This window comes from Hypanus sabinus, chromosome 10, assembly GCF_030144855.1.
Source record: "Hypanus sabinus isolate sHypSab1 chromosome 10, sHypSab1.hap1, whole genome shotgun sequence".
In the NCBI taxonomy this organism is placed as follows: Eukaryota; Metazoa; Chordata; class Chondrichthyes; order Myliobatiformes; family Dasyatidae; genus Hypanus; species Hypanus sabinus.
In genome coordinates this window covers 145,991,955-146,019,815 of record NC_082715.1, presented here as the reverse complement: position 1 = coordinate 146,019,815, position 27,861 = coordinate 145,991,955, and the positions used below count along the sequence as shown (strand labels likewise).

The window sequence follows — 27,861 nt, the reverse complement described above, 5'->3', positions numbered from 1 at the left end:
CTGAATTAGGGTATTGGAACAATATTCTTATTGCCTCCTGTATGGTATTTATATACAGGTTTCCCCCGCTGTTCAAAGATAGAGTGTTCCTATGAAATGGTTCATAAGCCGGAATGTCGTAAAGTGAAGAAGCAATTACCATTTATTTATATGGGAAAAATTAGTGAGCGTTCGCAGACCCAAAAAATAACCTACCAAATCATGCCAAATAACACATAAACCCTAAAATAACAGTAACATATAGTAAAAGTAGGAATGATATGATAAATACACAGCCTATATAATGTAGGAATACTTTTCCACAATTATTGCAGCACTGTCCACCGCAGCTAAAGTTTCATGCAAGCACTCTCAGCAGCACTCGCGGCAGAAACACTTTTTCCAGTAACCTTTAAGCTACGAAGCTACCGAATAACACATAAAAATACACAGCCTATATAAAGTAGAAAGAATGTACGCCCAGTGTAGTTTCATTTACCGGAATCGGGAAGACAGTGAGGACACTGATGAAGCTGAGTCATCAGAGGTTGGGGTGGTGGGACACTGGGGTGTCATCTCATCGTCATCTGTTTTCATCCGGGCAGGCAGGTCACCTTCTTCTATGTTTGCCTACCTCAATGGCGAAGGTCGAGTTTCGTCATCTGCTGTGGCTGATGTGGAAGGCTTGAAAAACGACAGTATGCTTGACTCACGCATTTTTCTATCATACAGTTCTTTGTAAGCACTCAAAACCATCCTGCAAACCTGCCCTAAACCTACATACCCTTTCAAGATTAAAGTCATACTTTTCTGCAATCATTGCAGCATTGTCAATCGCAGTGAAAATCTCATGCAATTGCTTCATGTTCAGTTCCTAGACATCTTCACTTTCGGGCTGTTTGCTACTGCATTCAGCTTCAATTGTTATCTTTTCCTCTTCATCAGCTCTTCATCTGTCAGTTCTTGGTCATGGGATACCAAAACCTCTTCAATATCATCTTTGTCAACTTCCACAAACCCAGCCTCCTTAGCCAAACTCACTATATCCTTACTTCATTCACCACGCTCGAAACGCTTTATTATGTCTAGTTTCATGCTAAGTGTAACACCCTTACGCGCTCTTTTAGGCTTTTCCAATACCTTAGAACTCATCTTGCTAACAGATGCACAAAGTAAATTGACATAAAGCACAGATGCTCACAGGCATGTGTTTAAGCAATGCTGGCTGGAATGCAGTTCCGAGGGAGGAGCTCGGCTGCTCAGGGCGCGCTGCCTTTTTTCACACACTGCCTTTTTTCGTAACAGTGAAAACACCTTCTGTTAGCGAAAACAGGTAACTAATGTAGGTCTTTCGTAACAGCAAGTTGACGTGAAGTGAACATTCAAAAAACAGGGAATACCTGTATTCTAAATTTCAAAATCTGTCCAAACATTCTGACATAAAGTTAAATAATTCTATAAATCCATAAGGCCACAAGGCGTAGGAGCAGAATCCAGCCATCCAGCCTATCGAGTCTCCTCCACCATTCCATCTTGGCAGATTTACTGTCCCTCTCAACCCCATTCTTCTGCCTTTTCCCCACAAACTTTCATGCCCTTCAAAATAAAGAATCTATCAACCGCCTCTAAATATATCCAATGGTGCCTTCCACAGACATCTCTTGTCAATAAATTCCACAGATTCTCCACCCTCTTGCTAAAGAAACTTCTCCTCATCTCTGTTCTAAAGAGACATCCTTCTGTGGTGAGACTGTGTCTGTTGGTCCAAGACTCCTCAACTTTAGGAACTATCCTCTCCATGTCCACTCTATCTAGGCCTTTCGATAAGTTTCAAAGAGACGGCCCCTCATTCTTCTAAACTCCAGCAAATACAGGCGCAGAGCCATCAAATTCTCCTCATACATTAACCCTTGCATTCTCAGGATCAATCTCATGTACCTCTTCTGGACACTGTCCAACACCAGCACATTCTTTCTTAGATAAGGGGCCCAAAACTGCTCTTAATAATCCAACTGTGGTCTGACCAATGTCTTATGAAGCCTCAGCATTACATCCTTGCTTTTATATTCTACCCCACTGTAAATGAAAGCTAATATTGTATTTGCTTTCCTTACCACTGACTAAGGCTGCAAGTTAGGGGATCCTGCACAAGGACTCCCAACCCTGATCATTGAATTTTCTCCTCATTTAGAAAATAGTCTACACCTTTATGCCTTCTACCAAAGTGTATGATTATATACTTCCCTACCCTATATTCCATCTGCTACTTCTTTGCCTATTCTCCTAATCTGTCCAAGTCTTTCTGCAGACTTCATGCTTCCTCAACACAACCAGCTGTTCCACCACTTCGTATCGTCCGTAACCTTGGCCACGGAGCCATCTATTCCACCACGCGAATCATTTACATATGCCAGGAAAAGAAGCGGTGCCAAAACTGACCGCTGCTGAACACCTCTAATCACTGGCAGCCAACCAGAATAGGCCCCCTTGAAAGCCACTCTTTGCATCCTGCCAGTCAGCCAATATTCTATCCATGCTAGTATCTTTCCTGTAATACCATGGACTCTTATCATGTTTAACAGCTTCTTGTGAGGTACCTTGTCAAAGGTCTTCTGAAAATCCAAGTACGCAACATCCATTGATGCTTGTTTGTCTATCTTGCCTGTCATTTCCACAAAGAATTCCAACACATCAGTTAGGCAAGATTTCTCCTTAAGGAAACCATGCTGATTTCATCCTATTTTATCATGTGCCTGCAAGTACCTTGAAGCCTCATCCTTAATAATGCACTCCAACATTTTCCCAACCTGTGAAGTCAGGCTATCTGGTCTACATTTTCCTTCCTTTTGCTTCCCTTCCTCCTTAAAGAGTGGAGTAATTTTCCAGTCCAGAACTATTCTAGAATTTAGTGATTCTTCAAAGATCACTACTAGTACCTCCACAATCCCTTCAGCTACCTCTTTCAGAACCTTGAGTAGTCCAACTGTTCCAGGTGACTCACCTACCTCAGACCTTTCAGTTTCCCAAGCACTTTCTCCTTAGTAATAGCAACTATACTCACTTCCACCCCCTGACACACTAATTTCTGAAATGATGCTGGGGTCTTCCACAGTGAAGACTGATGCAAAATACATATTGAATTTATATGCTATTTCTGTGTCCTCCATTACTCCCTCTCCAGCAGTCCGATATCCACTCTCGCCCCTCTTTTACTTTTTATATATTTGAAGTCTTTCGAATCCCCTTTTATTTTATTGACTAGCTTACCTTCATATTTCATCTTTTCTCCTCTTATTGCTTTTTTAGTTGCTTTCTGTTGTTTTTTTTAAGCTTCACAATCCATCTTCCCACTACTTTTTCCTACATTATCTGCCGCTTCTTTTTGCTTTTATGACTTCTCTTGTCACCCACAGTTGCCTCATCCTCCCTTCTGAATACTACTTCCATTTTGGGACATACCTGTCCTGTGCCTTCAAGTTGCCTTCTGCTGTAACCCCTGCTAGTGAGCCCTTCCAATCAACTTTGACCAGTTCCTCTCTCATGACACTATAGCTCCCTTTATCCCAATGTAATATTGATACATCTGATTTTAGCTTCTCTCTTTCAAAATGCAGGATGAATTCTATCACTTTCTCCAAAGGGTTCCTTTACCTTAAGATCCATAATCATGTCTGGTTCATTGCACAACACCCAATCCAGAACTACCTTTCCCTAGTGGTTCAATCACAAGCTAGGCTTTCTTCAAATTCCTTCTCTTGATATCTAGCACCAATCTGATTTTCCTAATAAACCTGCATATTAAAATTCCCCATGACTGTCATAACTTTGCTCTTTTTATATGCCCTTTCTATCTCCTGTTGTAATCTGTACCCCACATCCTGGCGACTGTTCAGTGGTTTGTCTATCTCCCATCAGGAACGACTTACTCTTGTAATTTCTTAACTTTTCCCACAAGGATTCTACATCTTCTGATCCCATGCCTTCTCTTTCTAAGGATTTTATTTATTTTTGTTTAGCAACAGAGCCACACCACTTCCTCTGCCTACTTGCTTGTCCTTTTGATAAAATGTATATCCTTGGATGTTAAGCTCCCTATGATCCTCTTTCAACCAGGACTTAGTGATGCCCTCACTGTCATATCTGCCAATCTCTAGCTGTGCAACAAGATTCCTGAAATTTTATAGTCATAACTCATTCCATGGGACTTGAACTCAGATTACCATACCCAGTAATAAAAGCACTATCACCAGAATACGTCAGCTTGCCTCAGTTGGCAATTTAGGATGTTATTGCAAAATTTTTCCATTACTACTACTGATGGCAAACTCTAACAAATTCTCCAACCCAGGATTGCAAATATCAGGCATGGCAAAAAAAAATTAACTTGAATTTTATAAACTTTATTCAACTTGAAATGCCAGAATATTTTGCCTGACAGACCAGAGAGAGGTTATTCCCATGATTATTAATGAATACAGCTTTTAGAAGCCAATTTGACCAGTGTTTTCCAGATAGCTCCAAGATTATAGAAATTCAGAGGATATTTTAGGAATGTGTTTGTCATCAATTCCAGACAATGGCCTAATGTTGTAACCTCCTTCTGCTCTACATTCCCTGTTCCCAATATTGAGTTCTTGAACGTTCCGCCCACCTTCACCTCGGCACTGGTTACCACGCCTGCAGTTGCCTGCGCCCCGCTCTCTGAAACAAGCCTCCTCAAAATGTCATGGCCTTCCTCGCTCCACATAGCTAAGCATCAGATCAATTTTTGCTCCTCTTTTCTCAATTATCTTTTGACTATATGTCCATATTTATTCCCCTCTTGGATCTGACAAATCTTACATTTGTCATGTTAAGAGGCTCACTATAATGCAAGTACTGTTAATGCAACACAACAATAATAATCTAGCAAAATACATGTATTTTATCCTAAATTAACATTTCTGTTGGAGTTAAACAACAAGTTTGAAGTGAGCCTGTTTTTCAAATAGTTTCAGAAGCTAAGCTATAGTTAACAATAAGGAACAAATTTGATTAAAGTAAATAATTTTAATGGATTATAAAGCACCAATTTTATTCTTTATTGGGATGTGGGCGTCACCAGCTAAGCCAGTATTTATTGCCCACCAAGTGTTTCAAGTGACTTCATAGATCACAAGATTCAAGCTTGGTTCTTGAGCCACCAGGCCCACAAATTGGTGCTTTATTACTCCGTCAGCAAATTTGATGGAGTATCTGGCCTTCAGTTAGTAAGCTTCTCACCTCTCCTTCTAGATTTGGGCGTTACATTTACTGCCTAGATGCAATTGTTTAATGTTAACAATGCCAAATATTAATGAACAGAGCACCATGAATTTCTGTACACTTAGCTCAGCTGTGACAATGAGACTTAATTAGTTCACTCAATCGGTATGTCAGTGCACTACCATGGCTACTTCAGTCACTTTTATCCCATTCTGTGCCAAGTCACTCGTGGCATTGTTTGCCTAACATTGCTTTCAACTCCCTCTGTTTCTAAAGCACTTCCGTTAATCTTAAAATACTTCCGGTGAAAAGGAACTGTGCAGTATTCCAAAAAAAAAATGCTGAGATTGAATTGATATTGAAATTAAGTATTTTGTACTAAAGATAGATTGAGTAAATTTACGATAATCGTTCTGCTTTATTCTAAGTTTTAAGTGTCTCAAGAGTGCAGGAAACTTAAACCCACCAGTTATCTACACAGCAAAAATATCAAAACTTACAAGTAGTAAAACTGGGAGATGGCAATGTATAAAATCAAAATAGTGCTAAACCATTACAACAAAGCATACAAATAAAAAGAGGCACTCAATAAATCAGGTACAGAATACATTATGGTGCATACGTGACAATATGCAAGATGGGAAAGAACTCGAGCTGTCTTAATCATACAATGATACAACTAACATTCCAAGCTCCTCTTAATCGCCACCACGGGGGTTCGCTGTTTCGTTCCAATGCCAGGACCAATCAACCTGAAAGACCAGCTCAGCATCAATTGGGAGGAGTAACACTGGGAGATTTTGTATTAATTCGAGTGTAACAGCACAAATTTACTGAAACCTGCCGACTGCAAACCTCACTCTACTAATAAAATACATAACTTCTCTACGCGGCCGGGGTACTCTGGATGTGAGATCTCCAACAACTATGAGGACAAATGCTCCACAGCAGCAATGCTTAACAAGTTGGACTGCTCGTGAAGAATGCAGCTCCAGAGTAGCTATGGTAGGTGATGAAAGAACCAGCGTGGGATAAAGTTACTCATTCTTTTTCTTAATAATCTACCAATTGCAAAGATACACTACTCCTGATAACACTGGAAGGAACAATTGCTTTACAATCTTTACGGGAACAAAGATCCATATTTCCACTGAAAACTGCCTCCATTATGCTGCCTGTCACAATTTCAGTGCTGAATGAGATGCATTCAGGCAAAGTTCCCTCAAAGGTGTATGCATGCATACATCTTTTGCTACCAGAGCACAAAGGAATTTAAAATGTGCACACAACAACACACACAAAATGCTGGTGGAACACAGCAGGCCAGGCAGCATCTATAGGGAGAAGCGCTGTCGATGTTTCGGGCCGAGACCCTTCGTCAGGACAAAACTGTGCACAAAAGGTTGTCACTCATCACTAACATCATTGGCATGTTAGGTATATTTCACGATAGTACAGAATCACATTTCCATTTCTGGTTACTGATGCAGATGGTATTGACTATGTGGAGTTTGCAATTTGTCGGTAAATTTTAGAACTGGTTTATTTATACTGTTTTTGCTGAAGAAATTATTGATTCACTATGTCGAATTCCAAAGAAACAAAGGGCGTGAAGCGCAGGAGAAATCCTAGATCATTTAAAGTGGAATGCCTTAACGGAACAGTAGAAACTGCTACACTGAAAGCTCACAAGGTTAGGAATGTGCAGCTACGTGAAATATTTATGCAAAATACAGAAACTGGTGTAACCTGCATCTGTTGTCATGATGCAAGAGTTGCTGGAGAATTTGCCAGTGGTAAGAATGGAGTGATACTGGGAAACTTGACTTTTCAAAGTGTCATTTAGCAAGCAAGTCACATATGGACAATGTGAAAAAGCTCCAGCGAGAAAATCCTTCTTTACCAGCTACACGCCTGCTATGTACAGTTTCAAGAAAAAGTTTGTGATCCCTTTGCAATTACCTGGCTTTCTATGTTAATTACTCATAAAATGTGATCTGATTTTCATCTAAATCACAATAACAAACAGAATCTGCCTAAACATATGACACAAACGATTGTACTTCTTCTCGTCAATGCTGAGTACACCTTATAAACAGACTAGTTCAGAAAATTAAGTAAACCTCTGGGTAACACCTTCGACAAAAGCTATTTGGAGTCAAATGTTCCAATCAATCAGACAAAACTGGAGGTGTGAGTTACTCTTCAAAAGACAAAGTCAGGTTACTGACAGAGTCTGTTCTTCTCAAGAAAGACCTGTTCATGTGCATCATGCCTCGATCAAAACAACTTTCAGAGGACCTCAGAAGAACTGTAGAGATACATGAAGCTGAGAAAGCTACGAAAGCATTTCTAAAGATCTGAGTGTTCAACAGTACACAAAAAGAGAAACTGTCTACAAATGGAGGATATTCAGTACTGTTGCTACTCTCCCAAGGAGTGAGCATCCTGCAAAGATCACACCAAGAGCACAATGTGCAATGTTGAAGGAGGTGAAAAAGAACCCAAAGGTAACAGCAAAAATCCTGCAGAAATTTCGAGGACTTGCTAAAGTCTCTGTTCGTGTGTCCACTATAAGAAAAACACTGAACAAGAATGGTGTTCACGGAAGGAAACCACTGCTCTCCAAAAGAAAAAGCATTGCTATATGTCTCAAATTTGCAAGAGACTATCTGGATGTTCCACAATACTTCTGGGTCAATAATCTGTGGACAGATGAGACAAAAATTTAACTTTTAGGCAGAAATGCGCATTGAAATGTTTGGAGGAAAAAGGGCACTGTCAATCAACACCAAAACCTCATTCCAACTGCGAAGCATAGTGGAAGAAGCATCATCGTTTGGGTTTGCTTTTCTGCCTCAGGGCCTGAACAGCTTACAATCATTGCAGGAACAATGAATTCAAAATTATATCAAGACATTTTACAGAACGTCAGGGTAGCAGTCTGTCACCTGAAGCTTAATAGAAGTTGGATGATGCATAAGACAGTGGTTGAAACACAAGAGTAAATCAACAGTATAATGGTTTAAAAGGAAGAAAATTTGTATTTTCGAATAGCCAAGACAGAGTAAAAGACCTTAACCCAATTGAGATGCTGTGGCATGACCTGAAGAGGCCTGTTCATGCGGTATCCCACAAATATTAATGAACTGAAACAGTTTTGTATGGGGGAATGGTCTAAAATTCCTCCTCACTATGGTTTAAGTCTGATCAGCAGCTACAGGAAACGTCTGGTGGAAGTTATTGCTGCAAAAGGAGGTTCTACCAGGATTCACATAATTTTTCCAGCCAAGACTGTAAGCATTTAAATAATGTGTTCAATAAAGACATGAAAAGTACAATTGTTCGTATATTATTAGTTTAAGTAGATTGTGTTTGGCTATGATTGTGACTCAGATGAAGACCAGACCACATTTTATGAGTAATTAATGCAGAAATCTAGGTAATTGCAAAGGGTTCAAACATTTTTTTTGCAACTGTATGTTTTGTGAGAGTGCAGATGAATGGGATTGGAAGCAATCAAACTCAAGAGGAGATCAAAGTTCTTATTGATAGTTATTTTATTTTTTAAAAACAATGAACAACAAACTGGACTTGTTAGTTTACTATCCTTGGTATAGCTTCAGGTCTACTTCTACAAAAATTCAGTGCGCACTGGATTTTGCCCAGTATCTGGGCAAAATATTAGATAGCTCAAGATTTTTGCAAACACTGGTCATTCCAAATTGGAGGGAACATCAGATTCAGGGCAGATACAACAAAACCGATATCTGAAAGACATTGCTAGTTATGAAATTGTATTCCAGATTTATCCTCATTTCCATGACTTTGGTTTATGTTATCAGGCCAGGGAAGCACAATTGGTTGATGAAGAGTGTGCAAGATCACAGGAGGAGTCAGATAAACCCAAAACAGCTAATTGTGAAGTCAAATTGCAAGTATGTTAAACAGAGAAAGCAACACAATGGAGACGGGATAAGTGATTCAACAACCCGGTGATGAGATGAAAGCTCTGCAAACCTAGATACCACTTGCGCTGGATAACCAAAAGGCTATTGGGAACTAAAATCCATCCTCCAACATGGCAAAGCTCAGAAAGAGTACAAACGACAAAGCTGAACTTTCTACAACCAAATTAAACCAGATGAACACCCCCCTTACAGTCTCCAGCACTACTGAGACAGTTTTCGGACAACCCGACTTTCTCCTGGGTATTAGGAAATTAAGACCTTCTCACAAACTTATCTCACCTGCATTGTGTTGCTTTCTCTGTATAACACAACTACCTATTTCACTTTTGTGATGTCCATATTTTCTGTAGGTGTTACTACACAGGATAGAGTATACTTTAAAATCTATGGAATTATGAATGCAACTAAATACTGTACAATCAGCAAGTATCTCTACTTTCAATCTTATGAAAGGAAAACAATTCATAAAACAGCTGTTTATGCCGAATACTACCATTTTGAACTTAAGCTTCAATATCCTGGGACTGAGATGAAAGACCTCCACAAATTTTGTTTTGTGCAATATTTGATTCCAGCCAGTGGAGAAGTTGTCCTGATTTTCTTTGGCTTCAGTTTTACTGATATCAAGGTTAATCACCTTCACCTCATGAATTCCATTAGATGGTTCACTTTTCAAGCATTCAGGTGTGGTGCTGAATGCTTGTTCAAGTGGAGTTCAAAAAGGGGAAAATAGCAAAGATACATTCAGTAAACATCAAAATAGTGGATATGGTCCAGTCCATCATGTGTAATGTCCTCCGCATCATTGAGCACATCTACATGGAGTGCTGTCACAGGAAAGCAGCATCCATCATCAAGGATCCTCCTTCCACCATCCAGGACGCGCTCTCTTCAAATTGCTGCCATCAGGAAGGAAGTACAGGAGCTGCATGACCCACGCCATCAAGTTCAGGAACAATTATTACCCCTCAACCATCAGGCTCTTGAACCAAAGGGGATAACTTCACTTGCCCCATCACTAAACTGTTCCCACAATCTATGGACTCACTGTCAAGGACTCTTCAGCTCTTGTTCTCGATATTTATTATGGTATTTCTTTACCTTTTGTATTTGCAGTTTGTTGCTTTTTTGCACATTGTTTATCTGCCCTATCAGATACAGCCTTTCATTGATTCTATTATGTTTCTTGTATTTAATAAATACGCCACAAAAATACAAATTTCAGGACTGTATATGTTGACATATGTACTTTGCTAATAGATTTTTTTAAGTTTGAAACTTTTTCCTCAGAATGCAAATCAATCAAATCTAATCTTATCAGCCTATAAGCAAAACGATAGAATAAATCTACCTGTTCTTGCAAGTTGTACTTTGAATTCTCTACTCAGTGCTCACAGTAAGCTTTTGCCAGCTCCTTCTAACTTCATGTTCTATGGCAACCTTACTCAAATTATGGGTAAAACAGTTGCATCCCAAAGACAAGAATGGCTATTTTTGACAAATACAGTGCCAAAAAAAAAAGTATTCACCCTGACTTGTGCTTTTCAATAACCTTTTCTTGGGAGTTGCTTGGAGTGTTCTTTTGTGCCCATGGTGGAGTTTCTGCCAGGATCCTGACTCACCAGCAGCTGGAGCTTCCAGACACAGGTGTATTTTTACTCCAATCAACCCTGACTGCACACAGGTGATCTCCATTAACTAATCATGTCACTCTGAAACCAATTGGCTGCACCAGTTATGATCTGGTGTGTTGTATTAAAAGGGGTGAATACTTGTGCAATCAATTATTTTGTGTTTTATATTTGTAATTAATTTAGATCACTTTGTAGAGATCTGTTTTCACTTTGACACAAAAGAGTCTTTTTCTGTTGCTTAGTGTCCAAAAAAGCCAAATTAAATCCACTGTGATTCAAGGTTGTAGAACAATAAAATATGAAAACTTCCAAGGGGAGGGGTGAATACTTTTTATTGGCACTGTAGCGCCAATAAAATTGAAGTTAATGGTGTTAGACAGAAAATCCTCTGAAGGCTGAATCATGGTGGGCACAAAGGCAAACAGTTAAAGCTGATGGTCGTCCATCATTTCAGTATCAGAGTGTTAATCAAAATGTACCACAACCTAATGTCCAAGGTGTGTGCGTCTTTCATTGCTTTATTAGGAACTCCTGTTTTTCACACAACTGAGGTTTTCACCTCCTGTGTGAAAATGTCTTTGTAAAGAATGCATACCAGTCAGTTTAATTCACAGCTCTTCATTATGAAGTGGTTTGTAGCCGGACCTAGCAAGAACTGGAGGCAGACACACTGTATACTACACTTTGGAACAAATCACACAGATTGAAAATCTGTCCTTGAGAAAGAGTAAAGGAAGTAGACACTAAACATACAGCGCAGGTTTTTCATTGCAGAGTTATGGGGCTTGTTCGTTACTGCAGTGTGACTGTGACAGATGAAAGAGATTATCTAGTCATATGAGAAATGAAAAAAGTTGTTATACCAATAACAAGAACTTCACAAATTTACAATTCAGTTACAGGACCCCTTCTAAACACTAGTCTTAATATACAGGCTTGATGTCAAAAACAGGCAGTATCTGAGCCACACAGGGATCAGACAATGACCATCTTCACTGATAGAAAAACTAACAGCTCCCTTGTACAATCAACAGCACTATCATGCTACAATCCATACCAACTGTATTCTTGCTGCTACACAAAACCTTAACTAGACGAGCCACATAACAACTATGGCTCCAAGAACAAATCTGAGGCTATGATTCACCTCCTAACTTGCCAAAGCTTTACCACCATCCAGAAAACAGAACTCAAGAGACTAATGGAACATTGTCTGCTTGCCTGGATGATTGGGGTTCAGACACCCAAGTATCTTCATTGAACAGACATATACAGGTGTTTTCCCCCCCCCCCACCTTTACAAAGGTAGAGCATTCCTATGAAACCTTTCTTAAGCCAGAATAGCGTAAAGCGAAGAACCATTAACTTACATGGGAAAAATTTTCATGAATGCAAAAATCCTCTTTGTAATGCGAAAAAATGTTGTTCTTTTGTAAAAGCGAAGAGGCGTAAAGTGAACATTCATAAAGCGAGGGACGCCTGTTTTCCAAGATGGTGGCTCATTATAACTTTAAGAGTGATTAGCCACAACCGATAAATACTGCATGCCCAGTGACACCATGTCCCATGAATGAATATCAAAAATATACACACAATTTAATGCATATTCCAGACAGAAGACAAATGTCATCTCGGGTTTCCAGTCAGTACAGGTATTGATTTTAACCAAAGTTTCAATTACCAACTCTGCCATTTTCATCAGAGATGGTGCCTGGGTATGCCTAGTCCAGTGGTATTTATACCCCCATCGTCTTTCCCTCCTGATTGGTTAATCTTCATCCAATCAGGTGTCCGCTGTCCCACCTTGTTAATATCGATTTCCAGTTCTTAAGATTAAGACCTTTGTCTTTGCTAAAATTCTTTTACTCTAGTTTGATTTCAATGGCTTCCTTCTCCAAGCTGTCCCAAAAGCCATCGGCATGACATAGTAGTTTTGTGCTGAAGTCTGGCCATCCTGGAGCTCAGGACAGCTTGCATTTACACGATTCCCTGATAGGACGCATGCCGGAAACCTGCATCAAGGAGCACAGGAGGTGTATCCATTTGGATTACCCACAGAATCGACAGTTAACATAGGATTGGCTTCAACAGCACAAAACTACAGTGCTGTGCCAATGCTTTTGGGACTGCTTGGTAAAGGAAGCCATTGATATAAAACTAGAGCAAAAGAATTTCAACAAAATCAAAGGTCTCGCTCTTAAAGAGAAGTGGAAATTGATTGGAAGCAGCAGAAACCTGTTTAGATGAGGACTAATCAATCAGGACAAATAGACGATGGGGGTATAAATACCATCGGACTAGACATACATAGGCATCGTCACTGATGAATACAGCAGAGTTTGTCATTGAAGTGTCAGTTAAAATTGCTAGCCGTACCTGGCTGGAAGCCCAAGAAGAGTTTATTCATCATATACTCCAGGAAAACACTAGATCCTCTTTCGAATGTCCTTATGTCCTGCTCCAACTTAGAAAATAAACAAATATTTGGTCAAAAGTGTACATATTGAGGTAAGAGGTAGAGGGAAGCTTCAAGTCAAAAGCATCGCTTTTTATTATTTCTTAAAACCATACAATCGGTGTATCTGCCTTTGTGAATACCTTGCTGAACATAAATGGCCAGAATTTTTCTTTGCACTTGTGCAAGCCCTTTATTGCAGAGTGACTCTGCCAAGCTATCAAAATTTAGACTCAAGAAATTAAACACTCATCATGCCAAATAAAAGAACTTCCCAATTTCACTCCACACCTGTTGAATTTCTGCTCACCAAAAGCTGTAAATACTTTCCTTCTCTTGAACCTTGTGCAAATAACTCTTGTGCTCTGCACTTGTCATCTGCAAACCTTTCCACGGCTTATTCTTCCATACACAACTATTGTGAATCACCATATCCCAAAAGATGCTAAAGCCTGCAAGCATGCATGACCAGGCTCAAGGACAGTTTCTCTCCTCTGAAACAAAACTATTGAATGCACTTCTTGTATGTTAAAATGGACTCTTGACCGCACATTCTACCTCTTGGCGGTCTTCCACCTTATTGTTCACCTACACTGCATGTTCTCGATCATTGTAACGCTACAGTTTGCATTCTTTTATTGTTTTTCCCTTGTACTATCTCGATGTGGTGCAATGATCCGTGAGGATGACATACAAAACAAAGTTGTCCACTGCACCGTGGTACGTGTGACAATAATAAACCAATTCACAATTAATATTCCTTGAGCTCCATCTTTACACAAGTTGTGGCTCCTCACCAGTACCTCAATGTGTAAAACCCGATCAGCTCTTAGAGACAATTGCCGTCACTCCTCATTCCATTGCTCGCCCTCATGTCCCTTCCCTGAGAATCCGAAGACCCCGCCGTCCACATTCCACTTTCCATCCTTGCCTCCCACATCGCTATTTCAGCCCAGGATCTTGTCTCTGGCGCCATTCTTTGCACCTTCCCACAGGTGGATTCACTCGGAAGGTCCTGCACCTCCGAAATCGTACCGACTCCCTCCCATCCTCCCTCCAACTGACCATTCCCATTCCCAGCCCGCCCACCGGTCACTGCACAGCATCCCCCCTCATTCAGCCCGTCCCCGCACCCACTCACCATTGTGATGGACCCAGGCAGGTTTAAGTAGCTTCATGCTGGGCCGCGGGACCTGGGGCTCAGGCACGAGCCTCTCGGTCTCGGTCTCGGTGTCACTGTCCCAGGGCGGCCCGGCCTCTCGCTCCGCTCCGCCGGAAGGGAGCAACACACTCAGCGCTCCCCACAAACCTCAGTGCCCCGAGCACAACGGCTCGGGAAAAATATCAAGGTCACCATAACCGTTCCGAGTATCAAATAAAGCTCAAAAAGTTAGATTAGGTGTATAATTTTCAATCATATCTCGTTGTAGTTGTGAAATATATACTGAGGCTTGCATATATTAAGGCTTGAGCAAAGACTTCTAATCCCCATTCATTCATTCATTTGGTTGCAACTTGTTCAGCGTTCAACAATACCTCAACCATTCCGACCTGTTCCATTACTACAGAGAAATATTCAATTAATCGCTGACTATATTCAAACAAACATTACATCTACTATAAACTCAGAATATGTATGCACGGAAAGATCCCAGATATTAAAAAAGAAATAATGGCCGAATCACCTGGTTCAGTTGTTTACACTGGGAAATAGATACTGTTTTTTTGTCTGAAAAGTGTCTGGAAACCATTAAGATCATCTGAAAAGTTGAATGTGTCATTGAAAAATATTTATTTCAAAAGTGGAGCATTTCTGAAAGATGTCCAACGTACATATTGTATTCAAGTCACTTAGTAGTTTTTAAAAGGTAACATTAATGGATACGTAATTTGGAATCATATAAGCATATGATTGCATATAAGCATATAAGTACATGATTGTTTGTAGGAACTAGCAAAAGACCTAGGCAAATTACTCACTACAACAAATTACTAGATGTGAAAAAGAAAATAGTTATGCAAAGCAAATTCCTGTTGTATTTGAGAGACAATACTAAATTAGGGTAATGGCAGAAGGCCAGGGCAAAGGATAAACTTGTTTAACACGATCGTGTTTTACTTCACTTCGTCTCAACGCTCAGTTCTTTATGAAAATTCGACAATACACGTTCAGTGCAAATCTATTGTTCAAGTTTTGACAAGTTTTAATATAATGTTTTGGCGAAATCAAATATCTAATTTATAAGGCTTTTCTATTTATTTCAAGACTGAATTTTAGGTGCTCTGACACTGAAAAGTATGCATTTTAGATTGTAGTCGCTCCAGTTGCATGCTTCATAATGATTTTAATATCCTTTAAGAATTTAGAGTAAATGTTCGATTATAAACAGACTGCTGCTGCCGATATTCTGCGATCCTTGATCTTGTAGGTTGGGAAGGGAAGGGAACAATTGTCATGAATTGTGTATCCGAGTCGGATAATATTATGTGGGGAGAAGTGGCTGGTGGCGGTGCACCGCTGGAAGTGGCTCGGGTGATGTGGGCTGGTTGGAGAAAGGAGCTGTGACCGTGTGAAGGTCTCAAGGTGCTGCCGTTAACATGGCGTGGATGGCCCGGCCACTCCTCGGCTTGATGTGAGTATTATAGGAGTGGAGGGGCCATAACTGGCGGCGTCCAGCCTGAGGGAGGCAGAGGCGGTGATGGTGTACGGCCCTGGGGAGTGGCGGCACCCGGCTGTGCGAGTGGATTTGTGGCGATATTAATCTCCTGGGCACGCTTGTTCCTAAAACCATCACAGTACTCCTTGAGACAACGGACTCCCAATAGTTAAATAAAGGTCTTGCATTTATATAAAACACGGTGTCGGGGGAATCTGAATTCGATCAAGTGAATCCATGGAGGAGTATACTTAAAGGAGAACGGAAAGACCAAACGAGTGCGTTGTATAACTTTAACAAAGAAGGTTAACGCGAATCCAAAGACATTTTATAAGTGCATTCGGGGGAGAGAAGGGAGGTTATTAGACAGAATAGTGGAACTGCAGGAATTAGTTGATGAATATTTCTCCTCTTAGCCGTGGAGAAAGACATAAAAATGTTAGTTAATGGAATGCCCTGGTGGTGACTTGCAACACAGCAAAGGAGATGCTGGATGTCCTGAAAACTATTGGGGTGGTTAAATCTCAGGGGCTTGATCGGGTATATCCAAGTACACTCGAAAGCTAGAGAATAAAATGTTGGATCCTTGGTTGATATATGCTCCTCATCGTTAGCGACAGTTGAAGTGCCAGAAGTCTGGAGGGTGGCTAAGGCCATGCCTTTAAATCAGCAAAGGAAAAGCCCAGGACCAGTCGGCCAAACATCTGTGGTAGGTAAGTTACTGGAGGGATTCCGAGGGATACGTTTCATGTGTGTTTGGAAAGACGAGAAGTGGGTGGCAGACTATGTGTCCTATGCTGCAGAAAGACGGGAGGTGAATAAGGATAGTCAGCATAGGTTTGTATATGTGGGAGACTATGCTGCAGTTTCCTAATAAATCTCCTTACTCTCACCTGAAACTTGCACTAGTCCTTGATTCTCCAACCAAGTGGGAAAAATGTGCATTCACTCTATCTCTGCCCCTCATGAGTTTATACATCTCTATAAGGTCACCCTAATCCTGCTCCCTAATGAATAGAGTCCAAACCTGCTGAACCTCTCTCCATAACCCAGTCCCTTGAGTCCTGACAACACACTTGTAAATCTGCTCTGTACATTCTGAACAGTTTAATAGCATCTTTTCTGTGGTAAGGTGATCAAAACTGAAAACCGTATTCCAGTTGTAGCCTCACCAATATCTTGTTCAACAGCAACGTAACCACCCAACTTCCATTTATAACACTCCAAACGATGAAGTCAAGCATGCTAAAAGCCTTGTTCACCACCCTGTGAAACCACTTTTGAGAAACCATGTTGTTCTATTAAGTCTCTCTGTTCTACAACAGTCATGGGCCCAACTATTCACAGTGGAAATCCTACCCTGATATGCCTTCCCAAAATACCCAGCAGTGATCTGAATTTAAATTCCATTTGCCTTTCACCAGCCCTCTTGCCCAACTGCTCAAGATCCCTCTGCCATTCCTGACAACCTCCTGATACCATCTATTTCACTTATCATCTGCAAACCTGCTGACCATGCCTTGTATATTCTCATCCAAATCACTGATACAGATGAAAAATAGCAATATGCGGAACCGTATCAAACTGTACTTGGGATTCCAAATAGACTCCATCTATTGACCTCCCCACTTTGAACTTCTTCATTATTTTTTCAAAAAACACTATTTGGGAGTGAGCTGAAGAGGAAGTGATTGAGACAGGTACATTAACAACATTTAAAATGAACTCAGTCGAGTACATGGATAGGAATGGTTCAGAGTGAACCAGGTCAAACGTCAGCAAATCGCTCTACCTTAGATGGGAAGGCATGGCCCAATTGAGCCAAATGGCCTGTTTCAATCCTGTATGACTATGACTCCCAAAAGGCGTTATCTCAAACAACTGTTGTCTGTGATGTGCACCTATAAGGTAGGAAACGGAGTAGCCAAATTCTTGTTAATTGTAATACCAAACATTCTGACATTGGTCAGTGAATAAACATTGTGTGGTGTGTAGTGAGTTTTCATGAGATCGTCAGCATTCTCTGCCCAAAGGACAGTAGAGGCTTATTAATTGTGTTTATTCAAGAGGCGGTTTGATTTCTTTCATAAATATTTAAGGGAATCAGGGTATTAGCAATGAAAAGAGTGAAACGTTCTCAATGATTTTAATGGATCATGGAGTAGGCATGAGAGACTGAATGACCCATTTGTACTTGCGTCTATTATGTTCTTACCTTCTTATGAGAACAGATTTGTGGACTGAATCTTTTGCTCAAAATATGTCTCTCCTAACAGTGCAGCACTCCACTCTAATATCTAATAGGTTATGGGTTCAGGAAGCAATTTGAAGTCAACACTGGTAACGGATAAAATTTTGATCTTGACTTTGGATTGACTCAAAGAATGCAAGATTTTGCTACAAGAAGATAGCATCCTTTGATGGGATTTGAATGAAGCTAGTCTGAAGAAGGAGACAGTCCCAGTCGGACAGAAATCTCACTTCATCCTGCTGAACGTGAGATCATTATTGCAAACAGAAAACAGGCTGTTTGGATTAGCAGAACTATAGTGTCTGTGTGCATTTCCTGAAAGCGACGTTCTTTCCAGAGTTTCTCACAGCTGACAGTTTGTTTTTCTGTCATTTTTAGAGTCTGAGATGTGAGAAGCTGTTCTGAAAAGGACCTAACTTTGTTAAGGCAACATTACCAACCTTGGGTCTTTTTTCTTCCAGTCCTCGTGCATTGTCGAATGCTTCGGTTCGAGGCAGCCACTGGCATACATCCCTGCTGGCACTCAGAGAATCTTTGCCCACAAGGTACAGTATGTAGTACGAGTTTTGTCCTACCTAAGCAACTGCCTGAATTTATATCAGAAAATAGTCCACTCTGTGCTTTCTCAGCAATCAGATTCTGGTGGACATTTATGTGAAAATCCTTTCAAGTGCCTTACCTCAAGTCCATCTGGCCCAGGGTTCACTTATTTGCAGACAAATATTATAGGAATGTGATTGGCTTATATTTGCAGTTACTATAAAATAAAATGGTGCAATTTAGGATAAATATTCCATTATAGGGAAAATAAGCACAAAGGTAAAGCTGGAAATCTGAAACAAAGAGAAAACTTGTTTAAAAGATGTGCATTTGTCAACCAGAACAAGAGGAGAATGTTCAAATGAAAATCAAAATGAAAACTGCACAGTCTGGAAATCTAAAATAAATCAAGAAATGCTAAAAATACCCATTGAGTCAGGCTGCATCAATGGAAAGAGAAACAGAGAGAGAGATCAAAGGAAAAATGTAACAGCTGTTTCATTAATACAAAATAAGAATTGAGTTTTTAGGTATACTGTCTACTAAATAATATTCAGTATAAGACTCCTTTCCCAAAATATCATCACTACATTTATTCTTATTCCTCTTGGGTTACCTGTGTCATCTGTTGCCAAGTAGAGCCCTATCACGTTCAAGCATCGACCATCTTCCCAGCCTGGTAAAGCATGTAAAGTAGAACCAGCAAGAGGCTGTGAAGTTATTAAGTTGGGAGAAAATACTCCATGAGAAGCAAGTCCAAAATTTGCTAGATTCTCATTTATTTTTCTTTTCCTTCTGTTTCAGTAATTTACAATTTTTGACTAAATTGTACCCTTGTTCCCTCCTTCTCTGGCTAAATACTCCATAGATTTTGATTCAACATCATTAGATCTTTTGGCATTGTCCTTGTTTATCCCTTCAGCTTGATACTTTTCAGGAAACTGATCCTTTCTAAAGTTTTTAAATACAGCCATAATCCTATCCCAAAACTTTTGTCTGTTGGGTTAGTGAGAAGTTTAACTCAAGCATAAGTCAGTGTGATAAGAATGGACGTGGCTGTGCTACAAGTAATCTGGAATCATGCAAAATACCTGAGGAACACTATCCCTGACTGTACCAGTGAATTAACACTCATCACATTGGAGATCATGAATCTTTCCCCCAGTGTGTCTACCACACACTACCTAGATCTACACTGGCAAAATCACTAGGAAGATCAAATGGGAGAAGTTCAAAGTAAGTTTATTATCAATTTTATGACACAATTTTTTTGCAGGTATTTACAGGGAGGTAAATAGAAATACAATGGAATTTAAATTAAAACTATGCATTAGCAGACAAAGTCTGACATCTCTGCCTCCCTGTAAATGGAAACACCAATGTGCAAAAGAAGACAAATTATACAAATAAAAAATTACTGAGAATGTAAGTTATAAAGAGTCTTTGAAAGTGTGTCTGTAGATCGTAGTGGTCGTAGGAGGTCAGAGTGATGGTGAATGAAGTTATCCATGTTGCTTCAGGAGCACCTTGGTTATAAGGTAATAACAGTTCCTGACCTGTGTGCTGTGGGATCTGCGGCTCCTCTACCTTCTTCCTGATGAGAACCCATGGCGAACTGGACCATATCCACTACTTTTTGTAGGATTTTCCATTCAGGGACATTGGTTTTCCATATCAGGCTGTGATGCAAGCAGTCCATATACTGTCCACCACACAACTATAGCAGTTCATCAAAGTATTAAATGTCATGCCAAATCTTTGCAAGCTTCCAAAGAAGTAGAGGCACTGTTGTGCTTTCTTCATATTAATATTTATGTGCTGGGCCCAAGACAGGTCCTCTGAAATGATGACACCAAGAAATTTAAAGTTGTTGACCCTCTCCACCTTTGATCCCCTAATAAGCACTGGCTCATGGACTTCTGGTTTGCTCCTCCTCCTGGTCAGCTCTTTGGTCTTGTTGACATTGAGTGAGAATTTTGAAAATCAACCAGATTTTCAATCTCCCTGTTGAGCTGCATCTAGAGATCACTAATATTGTTAGGAATATTATACTAGGGTCTTGGGGAATATTGAGGGCCTCTTACAAGTCCATAGATCCTTGAAGGTGACAACGCAAGTATACAACATGGTTAGGGAGGCACACAGGATACTGGCCTTCATTTTATCAGGGCCCTGAATACACAAGTAGGGAGGTTTTCTTTTTATAATACCTAGGTCAGACCTCAGCTGGAAGTCTGCATGCGGTTCTGTTCACAACTTATAGGAAGGACGTGATAGTACTGGAGAGGGTGCAGAGAAGATTCACCAGCGTGCTGCATTGGATGGAGCAATTGAGCTATGGGGAGAGACCGGAGAAGCTAAGTCTGCTCTCCCTGGAGCAGAGGAAGTTAAGAGAGGACATAATTGAGATGTATGAAATTAGAGAGGTATAGATGGGGCAACATTTCTCCATATCAGAGCTAGATAAAACAAGAGGACCTAGATTTGGGGTAGGGGAAGAAATGTAGAGTAGATATGAGGGGAGCTTTGTTTACCCAGAGTGTAGCAAGTACTAGGAATGCACTATCTGAGAATGGTTGAAGCGAGGCAACTGCTTCAGTTAAGCAGTTAACAGCACTTAAGAAGTCCAGGAGTCATGTCCAACATGGCATGCACAAACATTTTATTGGCACACAACATGCAATGCTGCCTCAGGGTTGTTTAAATCCCGCTCATAATAAAAAGATAGATAATGACAATCTTCACTGCCAAATTAAGAATTTCTATGTTCAGGTCATTTGAAGAAACTGTAAAATACATCAAATATACAGACAGCGTAACATGAGACAAACTGAATTTGGAAGTGTTGCAGTAGAATGATATGAATAGTTTTGAAATGAACTCAATTTGAAGGCATACATTTGTCAACTTAAGAGTTGAAGTGGAGAATATTGAAAGAGATCAGTTAGTACTAGATCAAAGTTTAAAAATCCAGATAATGGGGTTCTGAAACTCTGGAATTTAATTCCTGAAACTTTTAACTGCCTGAAAAATCTTCCAGTGGCAATATTAACTGTATTGTCATCAACATATTCATGTGAATCTGTGTTTTCAGTGATGTTAAGTCTAATTATAGGAGTAGACTTAGTGATGAAACTAGTCCAACATGCATAGCTCTCAAAACAATCGAATACAAGCCATATATAAAATATTTGTCACCATCAGTGGAGCTACAAAAGTCTCACTGAGAAAGGAAAGTTTCCTTCAAGGGTTCCCAAACTTTTTTTATGCCATGGACCAATATATCATTAAGCAAGCATGGACCCCAGGTTTGGAAACCTCTGCTTTGATCTTTTATGAGTATGCACCGGTTTATAATTTCACGTTCTGATTACTTATGTTATATATGAGGTACAATAACAACACTATGTAGAAATGATGTTACTTTTCAATTCTTATTAAAAGAATAAAATTAATAATTTTGAACGGGTTTTCAAAAATTCATTTATTTCAATCTGTCTCAATTATACTTATTAATAGTAAAACAATGAATAATGTAAACAATTATTTACATGAATACATGTAAATAAGCAACAGGACTAATCTTTTATTGTGAAAGGCCATAATTATTGTTGCTAATTCATTAATCGATGTTAATCTCTACTCAGAATCAGATTCATTTATGTATTACATATACATCAAAACAAGGACCCGCACCATCCAAGCCATGCTCACTTCTCGCTACTACCATCGAGTAGGAAGTGCAGGAGCCTTAGTTCCCACACTACCAGCTTCAGGAACAGGAACAGCATAGATAACTTAACTCACCTCGATTATGAGCTGATTCCATAACCTATGAAATAACTTTCAAGGACACTACAGCTCATGTTCTCAGTAGATTCTGGTTAATTGGGCTATCGGTTAATTGGGGCAGCAGCTTATTATGAAGAAAAACAATAAATCAGGAAAATTGCAGGATTCCTTTCGTTTATTTGGGACATTGGGGCAGGAGATTGTGCTGAACAGTTTCTAACTAGCGTTAGTCGCATGCACTTGTGTGGCCATTAGGCACTACACCATACTTAGAGTGAACAGTTTTTTAAATAGTGTTAGTTCCTTGTGTTTATGTTCAAAAAGCAGTGATATTTGTCAGTGATAATGGTGAGAAATAAGCAGTAAGACAATTCAGAACTGTTTTGCTCACTGTAGTATCAAGCATTCAGGCTTGGAGATGCCAGTAATGGCTGAGAGTGAAAATGAAATGATTTCACTACTTCAGCAACTTAGGATCTATGAAGAATTTGAAGGTAAAGACAATCGTCTTGAATGTTACAGTGAAAATGAAGACTTGGAGGATACAATCGTTGAGAGTATTGCATCAATCTGTCTGCACTGATCTTGTTCATTTACAGTCATTCAAGAAAACACGTCAGCAAAAAATGAATGGATTCTTCTGTCGATAACTGTTAGGAACTAATACACAGTATTATAGTTATGTTGTATTGATAGTGTTCTAATTTACATGTTCTGTGTTTCATGTAAATACACAATGTGTTACTCGGTTGAAGGTTCAATTTGTTCCTGATGAAGGGTCTCAGCCCGAAACATTCGCTACTCTTTTCTCACAGATGCTGCCTGACCTGCTGAGTTCTTCCAGCGTTGTGTACGTGTTACTCAGTTTGTCTTTTCTATACCTTTTTAACTATTTCCATGAAACTTTGACTAATTGGGGCAGCAGCTTATGAAGTGTCCCAATTAACTGGAATCTACTGTGTATGCTTGTTTATATAAAACTTCTTTATTTTCCTGTAATTGCCTGCAAGGCAATGAATCTCAGGGTAGTGTGTGTGTGTTTGATAATAATTTGATTGACTTTGTGATAATTTTAATTACAGTTTTAAAATATAACACAATTAATGCTGTAAATCTAATAATCTAACAAAGCTTATCATTATCTTTGAGCCTGATCTGCTTGCGCTGTGTGAGCCAAATAAAAATTGTCTATCTCTGGAGAGAACATAGAAAATATCAACTAATCTAGCCACTATGCAGCAACTGTTCATACTTTCAGGGGTCAGGAAGAGAGAATATATGGATGAATTAAATTATTCAATTAAATTTTGAGAATAGGAAACACTTAAATAATGAGGTTGCTGTAACTCATTATTAACATCCAACAAATTTATTGACATCTGTAATCAAAACCCTTGCATCGAATTGTGTTATATTATTTTGGTTCAAAATGAATGTCAGTGATTTTCTCGAGGCTTAATTCCGACTTTGATTACTGTTTCTGCTAGGTCAGGGAGTAAACCTGATCAAACGTGTTCATCATCACTGGATTTCTCCTTTGCTAGAGTGGCAACAGTAAAAACTAGGAGCAGATCTCCTTGCCATCATGTTGATAGTGAGGGGAGGCTGGGGAACGAAGATGTGGACAAAATTAATCCACTTATTCAATTTGCATGGGCTAATTTATTTTGCAGAGCTGAGCCTAAGAAAAAGAAAAAAGTGGATCCCAGAAGAGAGCTGGCGGTGAGAGACCGTTTGAGAAAGAAATTGAAGAAATTGGAACGGGTTCCACCAGAGCTGATCCCAATTGAAGACTTTGTCTCGCTCACAAAGTTCTTTGAAGAGTGCAGGTTTGTGTAGTCTGAGAAACTAGATTTCAGGTGGAAATATATGCTTTTCTATTGTTTTCTTTCTTTCTTTCTGTTATGAGATTTCTTCGCAATTATTGCTGTTAAAAGTTTATTTTCCAGCCTGGACTTTATTTTCATGTTATGGAACTGCCTTGGTGTCATCATTATTATTTATCTTCCTTCAAATGGTTATAAGGCCCCAGGTGCAACCTGGAAATGTTAATTGCCTCAGGTAAAGGTGCAGGAAAAGGAAGTTATGGTGAGATACGAGGTATAACCCAAATGGACAGAAGTAGTGAATGCAGTGAAGAGAGCAGAGTATATCTAAATAAAATTTTAAACTAATATATTCTTCAGACAGCTAAAATGTTGATTATATTTATATTAAGCTTGTAACACAAGGTGAATGTGTAAATCTGGTGTGCCAGATTTCAGTCAACCAAAGGCTCTTTGAGCATCAATAAATAAATTAGGAGCAAGAATGAGTTATTGGCCCTTGAAGCAGAGACCAACATTCAATATGGCTTACAGTTTCAAGAAAATGTTTGTGAACCCTTTGCGATTACCTGGTTTTCTGCATTAATTACTCATAAAATGTGGTCTGATCTTCATCTAAGTCACAACAATAGACAAACGCAATCTGCCTAAACTAATAATACACAAACATTTCATATCTTTATTGAGCACATTGTTTAATCATTCACAGTCCAGGCTAGAAAGTATGTGAACTGGCACTTAATAACTGGTAGAACCTCCTTTAGCAGCAATAATCTCCACCTAATGTTTCCTGTTGGTGGTGATCAATGAGGAGAAATTTTAGACCATTCCTCCATACAAAACTGTTTCAGTTCATCAATATTTCTGTGATACCCTGCATGAACAACCCTCTTCAGGTCATGCCACAGCATCTCAATTGGGTTAAGGTCTGGACTCTGACTTGGCTATTCCAAAAGACAAATTTTCTTCTTTTTAACCATTCTTGTTGTTGATTTACTCTTGTCTTTCAGATCACTGTCTTGTTGCATCATCCTACTTCTATTAAGCTTCAGGTGACAGACTGCTACCCTGACATTCTCCTGTAAAATGACTTTGTAAAATACATTGTTCCCGCAACCATTGCAAGCTGTCCAAGGCCTGAGGCAGCAAAGCAGCCCCAAACCATGATGCTCCTTCCACCATGCTTCACACTAGGGATGAGGTTTTGGTGTTGGTGTGCATTTCTGCCAACGAGTTCAACTTTTGTCAGTCTATCCACAGAATTTTATCCAATTAGAATTGTAAAGCCAGGTAGCTTTTTGCAAACTTGAAATGTGTTGCAATTTTTTTTTTGGAGAGCAGTGGTCTTCCATGAACACCATTCTTGTTTTTCTTAAAGTGTCCACCTGAACAGAGACTTTAGCAAGTGCTAGAGATTTCTGCAGGTCTTTCGCTGTTACCCTTGGGTTCTTCCCACACCTCCTTCAGCATTGCACATTGTGCTGTTCGTGTGACTTTTGCAGGACACCCACTCCTTGGGAGAGTTAACAACAGAACTGAATTTCCTCCATTTCTAGATTATTTCTCTTACTGTGGACTGATGAACATTCAGGGCTTTAGAAATGCTTTTGTAGCCTTTTCCAGCTTCATGCATCTCTACAATCCTTATTCTAAGTTCCTCTGAAAATTGTTCTGATCGAGGCTTGGTGCACATAAACAGATCTTTCTTGAGAAGAACAGGCTCTGTCAGTAACCCAGCTTTGTGTATCTTTTATAGAACAGGGCACTTCCACACCCCACATGTCCAATCTCATTGATTGTAACACCTGACTCCAAATAGCTTTTGTAGAAGGCATTATACTCCAGAGGTTCACATACTTTTTTGAACCTAGTTTGTGATTGTAAAAATGGTGCATTCAGTATTGATGAGAAGTACAATTGTTTGTTATTAACTTAGGCAGATTGTGTTTGTCTATTGTTATGACTTAGATGAAGTTAAGACCACATTTACATAACCCTGTTGCTAACAGATTTTGTAATTTTCATAATGCTGTTTATGGGAAATGGCTGTACACAATTGACTACAGCATGTACCTTAGAACTTCCCACTGTCACAAAGATCCACAGATTACCATTTATTTTGTTCTTCTTTCAATTAAAACTTTGAAACAAGATTCCAAATTACTCCCAAGACCTACAGTTTTAAAGTAGTAAATTCTGGCAAACTCCCTTAATTAATATCATTGAAGATTAATTAACTACTCATTCATTTATCATTTGAGTGAATAAAATTCCCTAAACAATCTGTGAAGCATCCTATTATCACTTGAAGAATGACACAGCTGGTTAAACCCAAAACCTGCCAGCAGGAGACCCAAGTTCAGTCCTGATCTTTGTTGCTGTCACTGGGGTGTTTGTATATTCTTGTAGTGACCACAGTACAGTTTCCTTTCACGTGCTAAAGATGTGTAGGTTTACATGTCACTTGTCCATTGAATTTGCCCACACAGTGTTGGTGAGTGGTGGAACTTTGGGGAGTTGATCGGACTGTGGGGATAGTGAAAGTGGGTTACAGTTGGATCAGTGTGGATACATGGTTGATGGTCAGCCTGGACCTGGTGGATTGAGGAGCCTCTTTTTGTGCTGTTTCTGATTATTCTATGACGATCTCCAGTGCAGATTCTGCAAACATAATTTCAGGCCAGAAAGTAGAGTGCTCACCTTGTTTACTAATGACGACCACTGGAACAGCTGAATAACATTATCTATGTTACCTAGAGTTCGAGACCCACCCAAACTGACGGAGGAAGAGAGTGAGCGACGAGCACTTCTTATGAAGGAATGGTCACAATATAAGCAGAAGGAACATGAAAAGGAACAGGAAATAATACAATCCATGATAGATGCACAGCACGAAGCTCTACAAGAACTGCGACTTGAATCAGAGGATTTGTACCAGGCTGCCATTAAACAAGACCAAGGACTTTTCCCATTGGAACTACCAGGATGTAGTTACACTCCTCCTATAACTGACTACCAAGCACCTGATGGAAAATACAGAGATACTACCAAAGTTTATACTCAGTGATGTGTATGAGAACCCTTTATTTTCCACTTGTCCTTTAAAACTCATTTTTCTAAATAAATAGTCATAAAGTGAATGTAATACTGCAGTATTTATGGAATATTTCCAAGTAGCAAGTTTTCAGAAAAGTTGCCATCTCCTTGAATGCTTATCAGTGCTCTTTGAAAACTGTGGTTAAAATACATGTAGAAATTAGTAATAATAATGTTAATTGACTAGCTAACTAAAGAGAAAATGGGGGCAAAAACCCATTTGGAAATCTCAAAATAAAAGCACAAAATACTACAAACAGGTGACATCGGTGGAAAGAGGTTGAAGATCCTTCAGAAGAGAGGGGGCTGGGAAACGAGCTAGTTTTATGCTGCAGAAAAGGTAGAGGTGAGAGGGGTAGGACATATCTACCACAGCAAATTCATTGCTATGGCACAAATTTACAGGTTGTCCAGTT

At 39.6% G+C, this 27,861-nt stretch overlaps 2 protein-coding genes across 2 annotated transcripts in view; one reads left to right on the top strand and one right to left on the bottom strand.

Annotated features, from left to right (window-relative positions):
* Positions 1-14,574, bottom strand: part of LOC132401206 (protein HIRA) — a 139,969-nt gene extending 125,395 nt beyond the window's left edge. The window contains exon 1 of the mRNA XM_059983193.1: positions 14,425-14,574. Coding sequence (XP_059839176.1) covers positions 14,425-14,461 — 37 coding nt within the window. The 5' untranslated portion in view covers positions 14,462-14,574. The remainder of the gene's footprint in view (positions 1-14,424) is intronic.
* Positions 14,575-15,774: 1,200 nt separating this feature from the next.
* Positions 15,775-27,494, top strand: mrpl40 (mitochondrial ribosomal protein L40). The gene is made up of 4 exons (XM_059983190.1): positions 15,775-15,916; positions 18,653-18,736; positions 24,197-24,352; positions 27,107-27,494. The coding sequence occupies exons 1-4, from the start codon at positions 15,882-15,884 to the stop codon at positions 27,414-27,416; spliced, it is 585 nt and encodes a 194-aa protein (XP_059839173.1). The 5' UTR covers positions 15,775-15,881; the 3' UTR covers positions 27,417-27,494.
* Positions 27,495-27,861: the final 367 nt, after the last annotated feature.

What these genes read in the sequence shown, in the direction of transcription:
- mrpl40 (XM_059983190.1), top strand. Translation starts at nt 15,882, where the DNA reads ATGGCGTGGATGGCCCGGCCACTCCTCGGCTTGAT. An exon ending in CGGCCACTCCTCGGCTTGAT is followed by an intron (nt 15,917 to 18,652) that starts GTGAGTATTATA and finishes TTTTTCTTCCAG; the next exon opens with TCCTCGTGCATTGTCGAATG. An exon ending in AAGTTCTTTGAAGAGTGCAG is followed by an intron (nt 24,353 to 27,106) that starts GTTTGTGTAGTC and finishes TATGTTACCTAG; the next exon opens with AGTTCGAGACCCACCCAAAC.